The sequence below is a fragment of the Oculina patagonica genome, chromosome 5 (assembly GCF_052425735.1).
Source record: "Oculina patagonica isolate OP01 chromosome 5, crgOcupat, whole genome shotgun sequence".
Lineage (NCBI taxonomy): Eukaryota > Metazoa > Cnidaria > Anthozoa > Scleractinia > Oculinidae > Oculina > Oculina patagonica.
This window is the reverse complement of record NC_135762.1, coordinates 6,520,359-6,539,264: the sequence shown is the minus strand read 5'-3', so window position 1 is coordinate 6,539,264 and position 18,906 is coordinate 6,520,359. Positions and strand designations below refer to the sequence as shown.

At 40.7% G+C, this 18,906-nt stretch overlaps 1 protein-coding gene, 1 long non-coding RNA gene and 1 pseudogene across 4 annotated transcripts in view; 1 reads left to right on the top strand and 2 right to left on the bottom strand.

Moving 5' to 3' along the window:
* Positions 1–3,355, bottom strand: part of LOC144654002 (uncharacterized) — a 74,064-nt gene extending 70,709 nt beyond the window's left edge. The window contains exons 1-2 of the long non-coding RNA XR_013570861.1: positions 3,344–3,355; positions 2,535–2,567 (exon numbers count right to left, since the gene is read on the bottom strand). This is a non-coding gene — a long non-coding RNA (uncharacterized LOC144654002). The remainder of the gene's footprint in view (positions 1–2,534; positions 2,568–3,343) is intronic.
* On the top strand, positions 236–18,474 carry LOC144653906 (uncharacterized). 3 transcript variants are annotated; one of them, XM_078514046.1, is made up of 5 exons: positions 236–328; positions 7,603–7,765; positions 15,595–15,675; positions 16,264–16,527; positions 17,572–18,474. In XM_078514046.1, exons 2-5 carry the CDS (start codon positions 7,711–7,713, stop codon positions 17,916–17,918), a joined length of 747 nt encoding a protein of 248 aa, XP_078370172.1. In that variant the 5' UTR covers positions 236–328; positions 7,603–7,710; the 3' UTR covers positions 17,919–18,474. The 3 variants fall into 3 exon arrangements, with proteins under 3 accessions (XP_078370172.1, XP_078370171.1, XP_078370173.1); XM_078514045.1 differs by lacking the exon at positions 236–328 and adding an exon at positions 5,969–6,029; XM_078514047.1 differs by lacking the exon at positions 236–328 and adding an exon at positions 6,027–6,045.
* On the bottom strand, positions 8,417–12,787 carry LOC144654816 (uncharacterized; annotated as a pseudogene).
* Positions 18,475–18,906: the final 432 nt, after the last annotated feature.

The following is an 18,906-nucleotide window of genomic DNA, read 5'->3' as shown; positions in this document are numbered from 1 at the left end:
TCCTGTACGTGACCGTGCGTGTAAACTTTCAAGCGAATGCTAATTGATTGAAAAATGTTTACCGAGCCTACAAACAGTCGTAATCGTGTTTGGACTTCAGTTTTAGTGATTGGGCGGTCTTGTATATAGTTTCACCGCCCGTTTACTTCAATTTAATACAGAAAAAAGAGTCACAAACAGGGACCTTCGTGTGATAATCTTTCGCTTATTGCTAATTGTCTATTTCAAGTTTGATAGCGTAAACAGTGGAACCCCCATAGAAGCGGGCCGCTTAGCTTAATAACGAAATCCCCGGTATAACGGAACGATATTCTTCAGCCCGCCCAAAGTAAGTAACAGTATTAAAATGGCCGCTTTCCATTTAACCAAAAATTTCGGGGATTCCGGGTTGGGAAGCGAATGGAACAGAAATTTCCCGAATAAAATTCCGGAATTTTAGGACAACCTTGCGAGGTTGTCCTAATATTACGGAAAATCGAACAACCGGAAAATACCGTTCCATTCGACTATTCCTGCTTGGGTACAGCTTCTCCGAGCCGGAATCTAACATGCTCGCATAGTCAAGATAGCTTCTCACCACAGTGCTCGGCGTGTTTGTTTGACACTGAAAGCTAAGAAATCTTTCGTGCATGAATGATTGCTCGTCCAGATCCATTACGAAGTGGTATCCTTCCTGTGAGCATGGCCGAGCGAGTAAACAGCTCGCATGTTTCTCTCGTCCTTCGAAAGTGACTCTTGGACTCGTCAGGAAAATATACTGGTATCGTTTAAGCTTTTTGGGAAAATAGGTTCGGACATGGCTTTACTGCACATGTATACAATGTCATGTTCTGAATGATTAGTGCTTCATTTTTACAAAAACACTTGTGTGGTGTGCAAATTTTATACAAATAATAGGCCGAATATCACTAAAAGTTCTATTAGCAACAATGTAATTTTTCTTCAAAAATTAAGAACCTAATCCTAAATAGCCTAAATTTGTGTTAACTACCATTTATGTAAGAACCTGTTTCGGCTAACCTGGAAAAACCTACAAAATGTACACTTATGATTTTGTTGTTTAGTAGGCATCACAAGTAATTCACTCAGTGTTGGTTTAATTAGTTAAAAGGAAGGTTTTTTTGACAATGGAATATAGCACTACACGAGATTATGCAGCCACTACGCCTTTTTTTTTTTTTTTTCCCTTTCTCTTATTTTTAAAAATTTTTTTTTTTTTCTTACATTGGGCTTTTTTAAAATTAAAAAAAAAAAAAAATTGAAAAAAACTACCTTAAAAAAAAACAAAGCATCTTTAAGTGGTTTTGAACTTTATTCTCGATGGGTGCCCCTGACTACGTGCTTACTAAAAGACGAAAAGCACAAGCGCATTGCATTTTGATCCTTGTGCTTGCGGCAAGCGCAAGCACAAGGATCAAAATTTCTCCTTTTATCGAGCTTGTGCTTGTGCTTGCGTCGCTAGCTGAGTGAAAACCAGGCTTTAAGTACAAACATAAATTACTTTTTATCGCAACATTCATTCATACAATAATAATCACCTGATTTTGTGGTTTATTAAAATAACCGATAGATGATACTGAATTTCAACCAAACGTTAATTTATTTAATAACTCGTAATTTGATTATTCACGGCTAACCGGTTTCTTTCCGGTGAGCACACATCCTGGTGAGTTTGTCCTATAATAAAACCTTTTGTTATTATAAGATTGGTTCTAAAACGACTAAGAGCCAAGACAGGTTTCGATGTGCATGTACGATTTCTTGGAACAAAGTCACGGGCAACACGGTCAAACTTACCTTTCTTTTTAAATTATTTCTGTATTTTGCATCACGGCGAGAAAACTCATTTCCAGCGTAGACCTATTTTCGTGTCGAACGATAAAGTGGTTCAAGGTTCTGAAGGTTTCAAAGGTTGGTTTAGTTAAAGGTGTAAGTGTAAGTGAGGCTTGGTCAAAATGGAATATAACTTCCCGTGTATACAGCCACTACCCGTTCTAAAAGAGACAAAACTTAAACACTAATTCTGCGAAACTTAAATAGCAATATATCAAGACGACGGTCACAAAATATCACCTAGAACCTTCAAGGGGAATCGAAAAAGGTTCGAGATATCGGGAGTCGAGTTATCGAGGGTAAAATTAGTAAGAAAAACAACCTGGAGGGGAATCGGGAAAGGTTTAAGTTATCAAAATTCGACTATAATGTGGTTTATTCATGATAAATAAAACATAAAAGATGGCCTCCCCAATTTATGTTTACCATACGTTCCAAGTTTCTACCTTGCAGAATTTTGCATTTTAAAGTGTAAATTTCAGTGGCTATTTTTTACAACGAATGAGAAGTGCACAACTGACTGCATCATGGCTTGTTAAAAATTGTAAGTCACAAAGCCTGTTATCAGTTTTTAAAATCCTGGACAATAAAAACACAACGGTATTCTCTTTTACAGAATAAAATCGATAGCCTTTTTGTCGTGCTGCATCGCAAATTCTTGACTCATTGATCCCTTGTAAAATAATCATTCACAACCATACCCTTGTTGGGTAACATTGGGATCGACGCGAATTCTACGAGGGCTTTGGTTTCAATTCGCATTATAAAATAAATCGTTTATTCCCTTGGTTGGTAAAACTCTTAGAGGCAGGTCAAGTTTTGATCTGTCCAAACATTGTTTGTCCTGTTTTGCCGAACCCTTGTTTAGAGAGTGAAAATAAATACATAATTTCATAAACGGGCTTTCGACACAAAAAAACGGTCTAGGTTAACAGCGTTTCTGTCTGGCCGTTACGCAAATTACAGAAATTGATTGATTTATTTAAGTTCGCGTGAACTTTCAAGTTACCGAACCTTCGAACAGTAGTAATGATGTTATGACTTTGAATAGGCGGTGTCGAGTCTCAAAGGAGACAATGCTAGGACTGCCATAGAGACTACAAGAGTTACAAGCAGATTTTTCTTCTAATTGTCAAAATCTGCGCCCTCTTCTTTTACTTGTACAGAATTTTTTTTACTGGCCAGTTTTGCACTATAAAAATCTAAATGTCAACTTAAAGTGGAATTTTCGATGCAAGTGAATGCTTGGAGGGCCTAAAGGTCAAACGCTAAATATATATATATATTTTTAATTTAAATTCACTAACTTGCGGACAGTGCAAGGTAATAATGTTATGGTATCTCTTAAGCAGAAGCAGAAGTTTCTTTTAGTCTTACGAGAAATTAATTTTATAAACGGGCTTTCGACACGAAAAAGGTCTAGGTTAAATTAAACTTTAATGTCTGGCCGTTATGTATAATACAACGGGCGGAATAGGCGGTGTCGAGTCTCAAGCTAAGAAGAAATTACTTGAACTGCCATGGAGATTACAAGCAGAACTTGAGTTTCTTGTTATTATCAAAATCTACGCCCTCTAATTTTGTCTGTAAAATAAATTTTTACTGGCCAATTTTGCACGATATTCGTTTATTCCCGAGAAAAATGAAAAGGTAATGTAAAGAATAAGTGGAATTTTAAATGCAAGTGAATGGTTGAGGAGTTTCAAGGTTGAACGTTTCGTGTATGATGCAAAATTAATTTTCATAAAAATTCATTAAACTTGCGGATAGTGCATGGTAATGATGTTATGATATTCGTTAAGCAGAAGTTCCTTTTAGTCTTACGAGAAGCTAGGAATTTTTACTTTAATTTGTAGGACAATTTTCCCTGCAAATTTTGCATGATTTTAATTTTGACCATGACTGATGAAAGTAAATTTGATTTTATAACTAAGCAGTGGTTAAAACACACTGCGGTTACAAATAAAACCGTGTCCGTGTAAACATAACCTTATAGGCTACGTTTACACGGACACGGTTTCATTTGTAACCGCATCGCTTTCGATGCGGTTACGCCTTTCGTTTACACGGCGCCGATCGAGACCACTACTGAAACCGGGTCGTTTTGAAAATGCTGTCAAAATTGGAGCGTTTTCAAAACGATACGGTTTCGTTGGACGTGTAAACGGTCAAAAACGACGAAACCGCATCGATTTGAAAACGGCAACGTATTTTGGCACGAATTGGCTGGCTCACGAAGGGTACAATGGATTCGAATAGCAAGAGAACAAGCCATTAACACTCTTTTCTTTCCAAGCAAGTGTAAAAGATGTTTTAGACCTTAAAGTACTCCTTTGAACGCTGGGTAATTAAGAACTGATACACTTTTTACTAATCGCGACACTAGTCTAAAACATTTTGAAGCAATGTAATAACTAAATTTGATTCAACAACGGTGAAATTAAAACGGGTTTGTTACGCGCATATTAATCATATACAAGTCAAATTTAAAAGTCACAACAACGGAGAATAAGCACAAATTGCTGCAAAAAGAAACAAAGAATAAGCACAACGGAGAATAAGCCGGCACAAATTGCTGCAAGAAGAAGTGTTTCGATTTTTTTGGAAATCACGAGTTAACTCATGTAGAGCCACTAGAGTGCCTGTTGTCAAACAGCTTAAGTTGCACTGATCTCTAAAGCTGTACTAACATTGACTTTAAATTTGAAAGCATCGCATAGATAAAGTGTGCAATGAGCTGTATTTCAGTATTAAATAGGCAAAATGTCTCACAAATTAAACAGAGAGATACACTGTCTTTTCTTTTAGAGAAAACAACTAGTAATTTGAATTTCTTCCGAAAGAACATCGAGTGTGAACCACATAATTATATATCAAAACATTATCACATTACAATATAATACCTGATAATGTGGTTCAGGATTCAAGTAAATGATATCTAAACGATGGTTCTTCCCCAATTCATGTTTAACCAGACGTTCGAAGTTTTTATCCTGCAGCAATCTGCATTTAAAACTGCATTTTCAGCCATCGTTCAAAACGAATGAGAAGTGCACAGCTAGCTGACTACATCAGGGCCTGTTTTGCGTTTAGTCACAAAGGCGCTTTTATCAGTCAAACCGTGAAGACTAAAATAGATCGGAATTCTCTTCAGGATATTATAACCGATGGTCTGCAGAGTCAAGTTTTGATCTGCGCCAAACAGTGTTTTGCCAAACCCTTGTTTAGTTAGTGAAAATATAAAATATGTAAATACGGGCTTTCGACACGAAAAGAGGTCTTGCCTTGGTTATGATGTTATGACTTTGAATAGGCGGTGTCGAGTCTCTAAGGAGACACATGATACTAGGACTGCCATAAAGACTACAAGCAGGTTCGTTTCATAGCGTGCTTGCTAGAAAACAAAAATCAAATGGCACAAATAGAAACAACGTCAAAACGTAGAAATCGGCCAGTTTAAGTAATTTTGTACTGAGATATGGGTTACAGAAAAAAAGTTCTTGCTCTGCGCCAGAAGAAGGTACGATGAATTCGAATAGCAAGAGAACAAGCCATTAAAAATTTTCCTTCCCAAGCAAGTGTAAAAGATGTTTTTTTTTACCTAAAAGTACTTCTTTGAACGCTGGGTAAAGAACACACTTTCACTAATCGCGACACTAGTTAAGAATATTTCCAAGCAATTCATGATAATTAAATTTGTCCACACGAGCCATAAGTCATTTTATTCTACTTTTGTTCAAAATTAAAACATGTTGTTATCACATTCGGTGTGTTTTGCGCATGCGTTGTTTCATGGACTTTAGCATTGCCTTGCCACGCTGGAAATGAATACAGAAGCCCGTTTTAATTTTGCATGGCGCCTTAGTAATTAGTTTTGACTGACGGTAAGTCTTTCATGTATAGCAAATAGAAGTTATTTTTAATCTATAAAAGAAAACCGTGGAAACCCGTGCTGAGCCTAAAACATCGACTGACGGTAAGTCTTTTATGTATGGGAAATAGCAGTTATTTTTAACCTATGGAAGAAAGCCATGGAAATCCGCCATGAACTTAAAACATTGTCACGTGACCTCATTAATATTAAACGACCTTATGTGGACATAAATTGGACAGGGTCTCTTCATCAGCTATCTTTGTGCAGACAGACCAAACCAAAGAAAAGAACTGAAGAAAACTTCACCCGCCGTTGATCTCAAGTAAGGTTTGCTTAAGGTTTGCTCAGCTATTGGAAAGTTGTGTTGTTCATTCAGTTTAGGGTCTGGAAGGGTATTTTCGGGATCCGGGATTTGACCAAAATACGCGAATAAGGAACACACTTTCACTAATCGCTTTCAATTTTTTAAACACATTTTAAACACAACTTTTTTTTTTTCAACTTTTTAAACACATTTTCACTAATCGTTTTGTTGCGTCGGGAAACGCAACAAAACCTTGACGGGATTCGGGATTTGACTGCTCTCCGGGAAGCGGGATGCGCCAAAATTTGGGCACAGGATGCGGGATTTGTCTGCCTGTCTGTCGCAAATTTGGGAAATCGTCCCGACCTGAATAAACGTTCTAGCGGAAAAAGTTAATCGGATCAACCGGGCGAGGGCTAAGTGGTGTCTCATTTCAAACCAAACTATAGACTGTGCCTGTTAAGAAAACAACAGACGAGCAGACAACAGAGAGTATTTTGTTTCAAACGAAAGCCAGGAAAGTGCACATGTTTTAATAGCATACCAGTTATTGACTCGATGCTTGATTGCTCAAGCTCTTCACATTTGTTGTAATCTTGAGGAGATTGTTTCAACAGTTCAACTGCTAGATGCAGGCTCTGCTCCGTTAAAAAAGACAGTCAAATTTTCGGTGTCTCTCCCTGGGGGGGGGGGGGTGCGGGGGGGGGGGACTTGGGACTTCAAGTGACGGGCATGATCGACTGATATTTTTGGTTTAAAATTTTCGATTCCAGGATTTTTTGGGTGGAAAAACTTGAAATTTTAATGTGTTTTTTGGGTAGCTTGATATAAGTAGGGACTTTTTGGGGGTATTAAAAACAATCTAAAGATTCGTGTTAATGCCTTGGCTGCGCAGTAGTAATCATGTTTTCATTTGTGCTGTATTATCCCCCTGTTTGGAAATTTCAGGGTCAGAAATTCGGCATGGGATTTTTTGGGGAGTTAATTTTTGGTCCAGGGATTTTTATTTTTGTTCTCGATTTTTGTCCCCATTCGAACATCCCCGTCACTTGAAATCCCGAAGCTAAATCTGACGACACAAAGCGACGTTTTTCCATCGTTCGACGTAAAATTTCGTAAAACCACTCCAAGTCCTCCGCTGTGGCTGGATCAAGGATGTTTTCCTCTCGAAGATATGCTTTCAAAATCGTTCGACTCCCCTTCGTTGCCTTTTCCGTGTTTTGACTATCCTTTTCTACTAATAACTTAAATATTTTCCTCTTCGTCTTGCGGCCATTTCCGCGCTTTCAGCTGCTCTTGCCTGCAAAGCAGGCGTATTTAGTGAGCATATTCAAACGCATTTTGATCGGGCACCATCTTGAAATTCCTTCTCGGGAGAGGATTATGGATAGGAGAACATTGTGGCGAATCTACTCGATCGCGAACTAAACAGGTTTGATTTCTTTCAATTTGATCGTTCAAAAACTAGATTTGGGGTGTCAAAAGGTAGGACCTAACAACGTGCCAAACTTAGGAATGACTAGTTTAAATACATGGTAATGCATACCAAATAAAATGTCTAATGCTTTATTTATTTTATTTATTTTTCAAGGAAATGGCTACTAAAATGCAGATTACTCTTGTTGCTTGTATGTTGTTGTTAATTGTGATGGACGAAGCCAAACCTGTCTTAGCTGGAGGAAAGTAAATTAAAAAGCTTATGGCCAGGGTCAAGCAATTAGAAGAGAGCGTCAAGGAAATAAGTGAATGCTCCCGTAAGTATATCACTACTGAATTATATTGGTTATGTACATTACTCCTGAATTATTTCAAGTTTCTAATTAAAATCGATTGATACTGCCTTTTCTCTGTGGAGCAAATGGGGTTTGGAAAAATTCCACAATACTTAGGCCTGGTTCACACTAGCGACATAACGACATAACGGCAAGGTCGCGCAAATGGAAAAAAACCTCCCATTGATGTTTTATGACACCAGTGTGAACAACATAACATAACGATATAGTTGGAACATAACGACATAAGCATAACAACATAAGGAAAGATCTGAACTTTTCTTTATGTCGTTATGTCGCTAGACAGTGTGAACCAGGCCTTACACGGCTACGATTTAAGTACAGTCAACTTTCGTTATAGCGGACACGCTCGGGACTTCGTTTAGTGTCCGTAATAGCGAGAGTCCGTAATAGCGGGGTGTGAGGAAAAAAATGGCATTAACATAGGTTCAATAGTATGGGTTATGACGAGCTTATCAACAATCGTGAAACAACTCAGTAGTCGTTAGGTATGGAGAATGGCAATGGTCGAGGGTTTGAGGGTTTGATCTCTCCAAAGGAGTCGTCTGGAAGAAAAGGGCGCAAGCTGAAGTGAATGTTGGAAATCACCAGTTCACCCAACACTAGTCTCGTCTCAATACGTTTATTCGTCACAAAGCTCACAATAAGATTTCACCGTCACCGAACACGTTCTCTCTCCTACTCTAAAATCACAGATCATTCTTATGTTATGTATTCTATGTTCACGTGATCAACTTGTCGCTCAAGCTTGGTTACATTGATCTGATTGGCTGTTGATTACTGTCACGATATGAATCCCTTTTTGTCACGCGCCTGTAAGTAACGCAACTATAAATCTCCAACACCCTCCCCCCATTTGTCTCGAAAAGAGCAAATGTCTATTGAAAATTAAACTTTGTCAAACTACACTAATTCGAAAACGAAACAATGATTTCATAGTTCATAATTGAATAAAGCGAATGTTACGAAATTGTTCATAGTTCCTTAGTTGCTCTCGTCACTTGCTATAGCAGCAATGCGTTCTCGGGCATCCCGTGCTGCCTGCCTCGTTTCTCTTCTTGGGGCGAACTCCACTGCGTTGACGCTTAGTACGTTCTGCGCTCTCCGAGGTTCACGATCACACGACAACTCAAGGGGGTAGAGCTGTTGTAGCGCCCGCTCGAGGTACGACCCAGTTACGGTTTTCATCCTAGCAGCTCTCACTACACCATCACGTCCAGTGATGAGCTCGTCAACGATCCCCATCTTCCATTTCCCGCGGTTTCTTTCGTCGTCTTTCACCAACATCACGTCACCCACCGCTATGTCACTTTGGCTTCCCGAATGTTTAAGGCGATGCTGCTCGCGTAATCCCCGTAAATAGTCATCTGTCCACCGTCGCCACATCGTGTCTTTACACCGCTTGAGGTACTTCGCGCGCTTCCTGAGGTCTGGGGTCTCTAGATGATGGTGCTCCAACTCCGGTAGTAGGTTTGGTTGTCCAAACAGCAACGAGTTAGGAGTGAGTACCGGCAGTTGTGGATCGTCTTCCACGTAGCTGAGGGGGCGGTTGTTAAGTGCGACTTCGACGTCTAATAAAACGTCCTGCAGTTCTGCCCAGGTCAGGAGGCCACCACCGATGGACTTGTACAGCGCTCGTTTGACCAGTCCGATAAGGCGTTCGAACTGTCCTCCCCACCAGGGAGCTCTGCTTAGGTTGAATTGCCACATTATTCTGTGCTTCGCCAGGTAATCGTGAACTTTCTCGTCACTCATAATGGTCTTGAGAAGGTTTGCGGCGCCGACAAACGTTTTTCCATTGTCGGAGTAAATCTTTTCTGGTCGTCCCCGGTGTGCGATGAACCGCTTCAAACTGGTTATGAATTCTGTCGTCTCCATGTTTGGCAGCAACTCTAAATAGATTCCGCGTGTTAGGCTACATGCGTAGAGTACAATGTACGCCTTGCCTTCGTTCTTCTTTCCCTTTCGGTACTTTAGTGGTCCGGCGAAGTCGACACCGATCACTTGAAATGCTGTTCTTCCTTCTGTTCGATCTCTCGGTAAATTTCCAGGAGGTGGGTTTTTCAGTGCAACTGCCTGGAATCGTTTGCATCCATAGCATTTCTTAATCACTTTCTTCGCCAGTCGTCTAAGTCTCGGTACCCAGTAACGTTCACGCACTTTTGTCAGTGTGAGTCCAACTCCCCCATGGAGTGTGGCCTGATGAGAAACCATTGTTAGCTTTTCCGTGAAGGGGTGACTGTCTGGGAGATAAATAGGATAATCTCCCTGGATTCTTCCGCGACACTCCAGTAGCCCGTCTTGTCTCTCTTGTAGGTTCAGCTGCAGTCGATCTTCTTCAAATTTCTCGCTTCCCTTCGCGTTGTTTTGAGCACGTGCCACCCAGAAAAGTGTTTGCCTCTCTATCTCGTCAGTCGTAAGAGGTCCACTTGTTCTTTGCTCTTTGCGTTTACGGGTGTTGTTCACAAAACGCGTAATCCAGGCACAAACTCTTAGTACTTTCCACAACCCAAACTTCTCAAGAAGCACGTCAAACTCGTCTGTCACTTCTCGGGCTCCGGCAAATACTTCTCGGGTCACTTTTGCCTCTTCTTGGCTTTCAGGAGTGCTATTCGTTACGATGTCGTACGGCCAGCTTTCTTTCTCTGCTAACCATTTGGGTCCTCTCCACCATAGCTCCTCTCCTTGCACACTCCCACCACGACTTCCCAGATCTGCAGGGTTTTCCTCACTCGTCACGTGACGCCATTTTACCTCTGAATGTTGTTGGATCTTGCCAACCCGGTTGCTGACGAACTGTTTGTAGTCCCCAGCTCCTCGTATCCAGTGTAAAGCTACAGTACTGTCAAGCCAACAGTACATTTCACCAATAGGAAAGCCCTCCAGCGCATCTCTTGTGTTGGTAATCAGATTAATCGCCATATGACCAGAAACCAGCTCCAGTCGAGGGATGCTCAAGCCTTGCTTTGCCAATCTTGCCTTTGCAGTTACAAGCCCCACGTTAACCCCAGATGGTTGTGTAACTACAGCATACAAGGCTGCTGAAACTCCTCTACCACTTGCGTCACCAAAACAGTGCAGGTCAATGTTGATTATTTTCTCTCTTTGCGCCGTGAGAGGCCTGGGCACGGTTATGCTTGGAGGTAAACCTTCTTCCCATCGTGATAACTGCTTTGCTAGTTCCTCTGGTAGTTCTGCGTCCCATGCTATCTTCAGTTCGCAGGCCTTGCGGTAAAGCAGTTTCCCACTCAGTGTTGTGGGCGAGGCCAACCCGAGGGGGTCATAAACTTTAGCCAACTTCGTCAGTAAGTTTTTCTTGGTAGGCTGGACACGTTCAGGAGGGAATTTGACTTCGATAGTGTCCTTTTCTTTGTCCCATGGAACTCCGAGGAGCGCTCCCTTCCCTCGCTGGGGAACGCCTAATTGTTGTTTTGCATAGGTCTCTTGTGTCTCACTGGTCTGATTTGTACTCACCACGTCTAGCTCCGCGGCGTTCGAGTGCCATTTGTGAAGTGTAAAACCACCTTGTGAAAACACTTCGGTTGAGGTCTCCTTGATTTGTTTAGCGGCCTCTACAGTAGGACCACCGTTGATCAGATCATCGACGTACAAACTCTTCTCAATCTCGTTCACAATCTCTGGGTAGGCTTTACGACAGTTCTCTAAGTGTTGCTTAATTACTCCCCCTAGCAGGAAGGGCGATGACGAAAGTCCGAACAGAGCTCTCGTAAATCGCAAAGTTTCCACTCGTCTCGTTTCAAGATCCGAAATCCAGTGGAAACGCATGGCATCACGGTCCTGCGTGCGGATCCTGACTTGCAAGAAGGCTTGCTTCATGTCGCCTGTTGTAAGGACTGGGTGGAATCTTGCTCGCACCATCACTGACCACAGTTGATTTTGAAGGGGTGGACCTGTGTGTAGGCAATCATTGAGTGAGGGTGCCTTGTCAAACGCCCGAGCTGAAGCATCATAGACAATACGAAGCTTCGTACTTTCAGCGCTTTCTCTTATCACGGGTTTGTGTGGTATATAAAACTCTCGTCCCACTGCTTGCTCTTCGGCTGGCTCTACTATTCCCTCAGCGAGTTGCTCTTTGATGATAGCATCATACTGCTCTAAGTGACCCTGCTTCTCTAGTTTTCGAACGGTATTTTCCAGTCGTTTCAAGCTTCCCGCCTTGTTGTTGGGTAGGGTCGGGTGGTTTCCTTTCCAGGGGAGACTTGTCTCGTACCAGCCCTCCGCGCTTCGAGTTAACTGCTCCTTGAACTCTTCATACACGTCTGCTTAGTCACCGATCGCTGTGTCTTGTATTCCTAGCACGTCTAGTTTGCAAAGCTGTTCGTAGTCTGCTGCTGCTGTTTGAGTTAGAAGCATACTAGAGATGTCCACTTCTTTCCCAGGCGACATAATTGTCCATCCAAACTTCGTTAACTCCGCCACAGGCTCACCAGGACTTCCTATCTTTGGTCTGGCCTCTGTTCTTATCCTTGCGTAGTCACTCACGCCCAGTATAATGTGAACTGGAAGTTCGGGTTTGTCATCTCGATCTGTCATCTGTATGCCTGTAAGGTGGGGGTACTTTTGGATAACTTCAGCGTATTTTGGGTTTTCAAGTGATAGCAAAGACCCACGATCCACTTTCATGACTTCAGTTTCCAACCGGAAATTTCCGTCGAGGCTGTCAATTGTCACTCCGTAAACCCCGATGGCCTTGTTGACTGATCCCAGCATCATTTCTATGCGTTTGAACTCTTCACGAAGTGGTCTGATCCGGAGATGGTCCAAAATGGCAGAGGACGCATACGAACTGCCTGCTCCAGTGTCAAGGAGTGCACGGCACTTGATTCCATTGACCTCGACCACCACCACAGGGTAAATGACCTTGCATGTTCCCTTGTCTTGTGCTGTCAAAAATCTTCCGACATTCGCGTTGTTTGTCTGGTCGCAAATCGATGTGTGATGCTTGCGTTGACAGTTGTGGCATCTGCGGCTTGTACAGCTTTCAGCTCTGTGTTTGTCACCGGTACAATTAAAACATAATTGCTTTTGGCTGAGGATTCTTTTGCGGTCTCCAACTGCGACAACTTTTGGACAATTTGCTGAAAAATGACCGGCCTTATCACAATAGACACACCCATGCGTCTGTCTTCCAACATCCTGTCGCGTCTGATAGGATCTCCAGTGCGAAAAACCGTCATTCTTGTCATTCTTTCTTTTTGGGATGTAGTTTGGCTCTCTTGATTGGATCTCGCTTTCGCTCACTTCAGTGACTGGGTTGATGTCCTTCCAACGCTTAATCGCTTGAAGTAGCTGTCTAAAATCCCACTCCTGCCACCGTTCATGGCCCCGCACTAAGTCCGACTTAATCCCTTTTAGTTTGTCTAGCACAGCTCGAACATTTCCTGCAACATCACGCAATCTACCAAGCGTCTCTAAACTTTGCACATTATACAAAAGGCGCTTGTAAAACTCTTCTACCTCCCTTGGATTTCCTCCCATGACAGTTGGTAGGCCCATGATGTTGTTAACGTAGGCATTTAAAATTTCCGATATTTTCCCATACTCAGACTTAAGGATGTTTTTGGCCCTTTCGTAACCCTCGGTGTTAAACGGAAGCCCATCAATATCTGCTCTTACTTGCGGCTGGAGAAGTTCCTTTAAGTAAGCGAATTTCGTAACTGGAGCTAAATTTGTTGAATCGATTTCCGCGCAGAATTTATTCCAAAATGGTAGCCATTGTTCATATGTCCCATCATACTTAGTAATTGATAGCTTTGGCAGCTTTGCGTGCGAACCACTCGACTCCCCTTGATTCCCCTTTTTGAATTCTTCTGATTTCTTCTCATAGTCCAGCTTCATATCTAGTTTTTCTTTTTCAAATTGAAGTTGCTTTTCCCTTTCCTTAGCTAGCAATTCATCTTCTTTCTCCTTTTTAGCTAATTGTGATTGCTGTCTCGCTTCACTCAGACATTTCCGCAGATGTTCGATCTCATTGTCTACGCCCTCAATTTTCGCATCTATTGTATCACTCCAACCACCTACCTCATCTATTGAATCACCCTCTTCTAGTTTCTTCCCTTCAATCTTGACTTTCAACTCGTCGACCTCTTTTGCCAACGCCGCCAATGCGTCCACATGCCTCTCAAGTGTCGTTGTGTTGCCTTTCTCAACAACGCCCTTCCCCTTTGCTTGTTTGAATTCTAAAAGTTGCAGTTTCGCCTCTATTTCTTTTAGAAGTGTTGCCAGCGCCATCACGTCGCGTATGGTCCCGTCGGAGGTGCCACTTAGTGTTGGAAATCACCAGTTCACCCAACACTAGTCTCGTCTCAATACGTTTATTCGTCACAAAGCTCACAATAAGATTTCACCGTCACCGAACACGTTCTCTCTCCTACTCTAAAATCACAGATCATTCTTATGTTATGTATTCTATGTTCACGTGATCAACTTGTCGCTCAAGCTTGGTTACATTGATCTGATTGGCTGTTGATTACTGTCACGATATGAATCCCTTTTTGTCACGCGCCTGTAAGTAACGCAACTATAAATCTCCAACAGTGAAAAAGCAAAGTCTGGTGTACAGCTACTGAAGCAATTGATGCAAAAATAATTATTGCAGAAGACTTCTGAAATGTGTTTCGACAAATAGTATTCAACACACTGCAATTTTCCGTGATAACGTTATGTGAGAAGTTCATGGTGTCCGCTTTATCGAGAGTCAAAACAATAAAATTGTTCTTTTGTTACCACGAAAGTGTCCGTAATTCCGTAATAGCGAGAGTCCGTAATAGCGGAAGTCATTTTCAGTCAAACCTCTATAACTTTCGCCGGGGATCTGAATTTTGTCCGTAATATCGAGCGTCCGTAATAGCGGGGTGTCCGCAAGGCGAGAGTTGACTGTACTTCGGTTATTTAAAGGCCGTCTTCTCTACTAACCACTCAAGTGAATAAAGGAATGGGTCAAGCTAACTTTTGGAGGGGGGGTGGTCTAATCTAAAAGTTATTTAAGTTTTCGTTTATAAACTTGCATAAAGTGAAATGTTTGTACGAAATGTTTCAGTTTTTGGTTTAAAGGTTATTCCTGCTTGGTCACGTGACATACCACACCCAATTATTGATATAAATTTCAAATCAAATTTACGAGAACTTGCAAAAATAATGATTAACTAATTTTGATTTCTGCGATTGGCTATAACTACCAAGTATAGAGAACTACTAGTCGGGGATTTACAAATTTAATTCTTTTGCTTCAATTACAACGTCTTTTCTTTGGAGAGGGACTGGGACTAGACAAAAATAGGAAATAGTGAAGAAATAATAAACATTTTTCAGAATCCCCGTTTAGCAGGACGTTTGACTAGGCGAGGTAAAGGTTTTGAGAGAAAAAACGAGAGTTTTCTTGTACATTTACTTCCCGTAACTTAAATGCACATAATTTTTACAATTGTGGGCGTGGTCAGTCACGTGACCACTTGAAGCTGAGCCAATCATTAGAAAATTTCATTTCATATATAACCAAACAAAAAGAAGCAACGTTTTTAAGGAAAAGAACAAATCAAGAAGAAATGACCAAAACATCGCATGAAAACAAGAACCATGCCTTAACTCACGTGAGCAGTTACTATTACTATTAAATCTTCTGCCAAATTTTAATCGTTCTTATGTCATCGTTTGATGTTTCTATCGCAAATAACATCCTGCATTAGTTTATGTCTCTTAAACAAGGCTTTAGAATCATTAAACGCTGCCCAACGGACTTTAAATTGTTTTGATGATTCCTTTTGTTCCAGCCTGCAAAATGATAAAAGAGATCAACAATAAACTCGATCATTTGCAAGAAGAGATCGATGCATTAAAAGAAACCAAACCCGGTAAGTTATAATGCCCTCAGTGGTAAAATTTACTGGATTGTAGTACATTCCCTGGTCATTTTTATTCATTCCTGGGGTAAAGTGTTATCCCCCATGTGGGGTCAACTGGTGAAAGGGAACCTTCACTCTTATGACAAGTTGACATTGAATTGTTTAAAATAACGCCTAAACTCACGTTTTGCAGGATAAAGGAAAAATAACATCAAACGTTCCTATCAAGGGTGAATTAATGAATTCATTAATGGAAATTTGATTTCATTCTTTGCTTGAATATTCCATTCTTGAACTAAATATTTGAATCTTCAAACAGGACTCAATTCAAAATTTGAATGTTGATTGGATTGTTTTTAAAACAACTACAGTCGATGTGGCCGTGAAAAAATAAAGGTATCATGCAAGGAAACAAAAGTATCTTATTACAAACGAACAAAAGTATCGTGTTACGGTTGTAAAAGTGTTAGGAACACCCAGGAAGGAACGCTGTTCGCGTTTCAACGTCTAACTAAAAGTGAAATAAAGCTAATAAACATGAAACATAAAGCATCATTCCTTTAATTGATCGGCTCCATTACATTCTGCACTTTCCAGGACCCACTTCACCCACTTCACTTGGCGCATTTGGTGGCGAGTCCACTATTCTTGGAAACCTTGATAAGAAGTACACAGACCAACTCATGACCTACTTGGAGCCAGTACTGCAGAGCGGCAAGTTGGTGAGGTGTTGGCATGCTCTCGCAGATGGCTGGGGTGCAGCGACCTTCCATGAGAAATGTGACGGAAAAGGACCCACAGTTACGATTATCAAAGTTGGTGACTACATATTTGGCGGATATGCCAACGAACCTTGGAAGAGTAAGTGCTACATTAAAAGGTTAATGATGATGATGATGATGATGATGATGATGATGATGATAAATATAGAGGATATTACACGGTGGCGAGAAGATATAAATTTTATGTTCGAGTGGCAAAAACAAAATCTATTATTGTGTTTGCCACGAGAACATAAAATTCATATCTTTGAGTCAACATTTAATGTTCTTTTTATTATATAAACAAAAACTACAGAAGTGTCCAAAGCACAAACCTTTAATATGTAAACTTTTGCACTTTGGCGGCTGGCATTTCTAACATATCTCTTCTTTTGTCTTCTTTGAAAGAAACTCCTTGAATTGTTTTGAGTCATGTGAAGTTTCCTTTATCATGTTTGTATTTTCCTGCTCCTTAGTGAACGATTTTAAGTCGGCTTCAATGCATTTAACGTCTCTATCACTCGCCATCTTTCAACCGGAATGACGTCATCGATATCCTCACTAGTGAGGATATGGAAAATACGCCACTACGGTCCCGGATGTACTCTTGTATGAATTTATTCAGTTGTCTAGTTTCCAGTAAAACACCCGTGTCTTTATAATAAAACACATTTATTTATCGCCAAAATGCGCAAGTCTGATGAGGCTTTGCAAGTCTAATGAGGCTTAATTACAACAGCTAAAAACATGGAAACTAAATATCATAAATACAAAGTTGTTAAAAAATACTACTTATTAAAAAGATAAAATGCTTACACACTGCTTACAAACACGAAACTAAGAGAACTAAATGGTAGGAATAAAACTTCCTGTAAAATATGTTTGAATTTTAAAAATCCAAAATAGAAACTTAGAAACGTAACTAGTGAGGTTTAGCTGGGATAACGCTTGTTTCAAAGGCTCCTTACTTTTGTCCAGCCTCAATCTCTCAACAAACAGTTTGCGTTGTACAAATAAACTTGCTGCAGTGTTTTCTTTGTTTAACAGTACTTTATTCATAACTTACGTCAAAGGAACTCTCCATTAGTCTTCAAGTCGGTTTTTAAGTCGAATTTTTACAATAATTGTTTCTTGATCTTATCAGGTGCTCCTTGTGCTTATGCCACTGCCAATAAAGCGTTCATCTACACATTGTATAACAAAGATGGATATAAGCCTCTTAAGCAACCATTGCTGGCTGGTAAAGAAGCATTCGCCATGTACAACTGTAACTCGTACGGTCCAACCTTTGGGGCTGGAAACGACATCTACATAGCAGACCAGGCTGCCAGCAAAACAGAGTCATACACAGGCTGCGGCCACACGTATCAAGCCCCGCCGGGCTATTCGGTTGCAGAGCAAGTGGCAACTGGTCGTCATTGTGATTACATAGTTGGAAGCTTTCAGTTCACTCCGAATGACGTGGAAGTGTTTTACGAAGCGATTAATTAAGATCTACGCAGTGTAAAGATTGGGGGCACAAAAAAAATTTAGCCGGTAAAATACGGAAAGTCATTATCTCTCTGAGATTGGGACTCGTAGTAAAATAGTGGTTCATATTTACTGTTATGTATGGTTGTATTTATTTCAGGTCTTAATTGTAACAAATGATGGTACGGTAATAAAGAATGTGATCACAAATTAAACTCACTTTTGCATGTCTTTGTCTTTCGCGAAGGTATGGCGTAATCTCGCCGCTACAAGCTAAGATAACACTGAATGTGAGTGAGTGATGAGAACTTTATTTAAGTGTCAAAACCTTATAGCCTGGGAATAACAATTCCATACTAATTAGGGGAAACTGCTAAAAACTAAAAACTACACTCATACTAATATCAATACAGTCAAAATATATATAAGTGATATAAAAATGTTATTATAATCTATGATATAAAAAATGTTGAAATCTTTAACTAATTGCAAAATTATAACTAAAAAATATGACTTGAAAGGCATTATGTGCAGCATAGGATGCAGCCCTTACAGCCGGTGTCCCTTAAGCGAGTTATATCCCTTTTGCGAATAAAGTTTGTAAAAGCCTGCAGTGTCTTGGCTGATCTGTCACCTCCTTTCGGAATCTTATCAGTCATCAGATTGTTGAAAACAAGGCCGAACTACGTGTACTATTAAATTCTTGGTGGTCGCTTATAGAGGTAAAACCTTAAGACGAGTACAGTCCTCATCGGGACGGGGGCCGCTAAATAAGGGTTATATTTACGGTATTAAACTGGCAATTCTTTCGGGACTTTGATTACTGGCCGCTTAATTGGTGATAGCCGCTTAATGGGTGGCTGTTTAATAGGGGTTTGACTGTATTACACTCTTCGTATCATGAGCCTGAGATTCCTGAGGCGTCCTAAGCTAAGGAATCGTTTGCAATAACGGATGTCGGCATTACAGTTGTACTACCACAACATGAACAAAACGGCAGTATAGCCAA

Bases quoted from the DNA above. Each gene is read 5' to 3' on its own strand.
- LOC144653906 (XM_078514046.1), top strand. From the start codon at position 7,711: ATGGCCAGGGTCAAGCAATTAGAAGAGAGCGTCAAGGAAATAAGTGAA. The intron at 7,766-15,594 runs GTAAGTATATCA...CTTTTGTTCCAG, and splicing joins GGAAATAAGTGAATGCTCCC to CCTGCAAAATGATAAAAGAG. The intron at 16,528-17,571 runs GTAAGTGCTACA...TGATCTTATCAG, and splicing joins TGCCAACGAACCTTGGAAGA to GTGCTCCTTGTGCTTATGCC.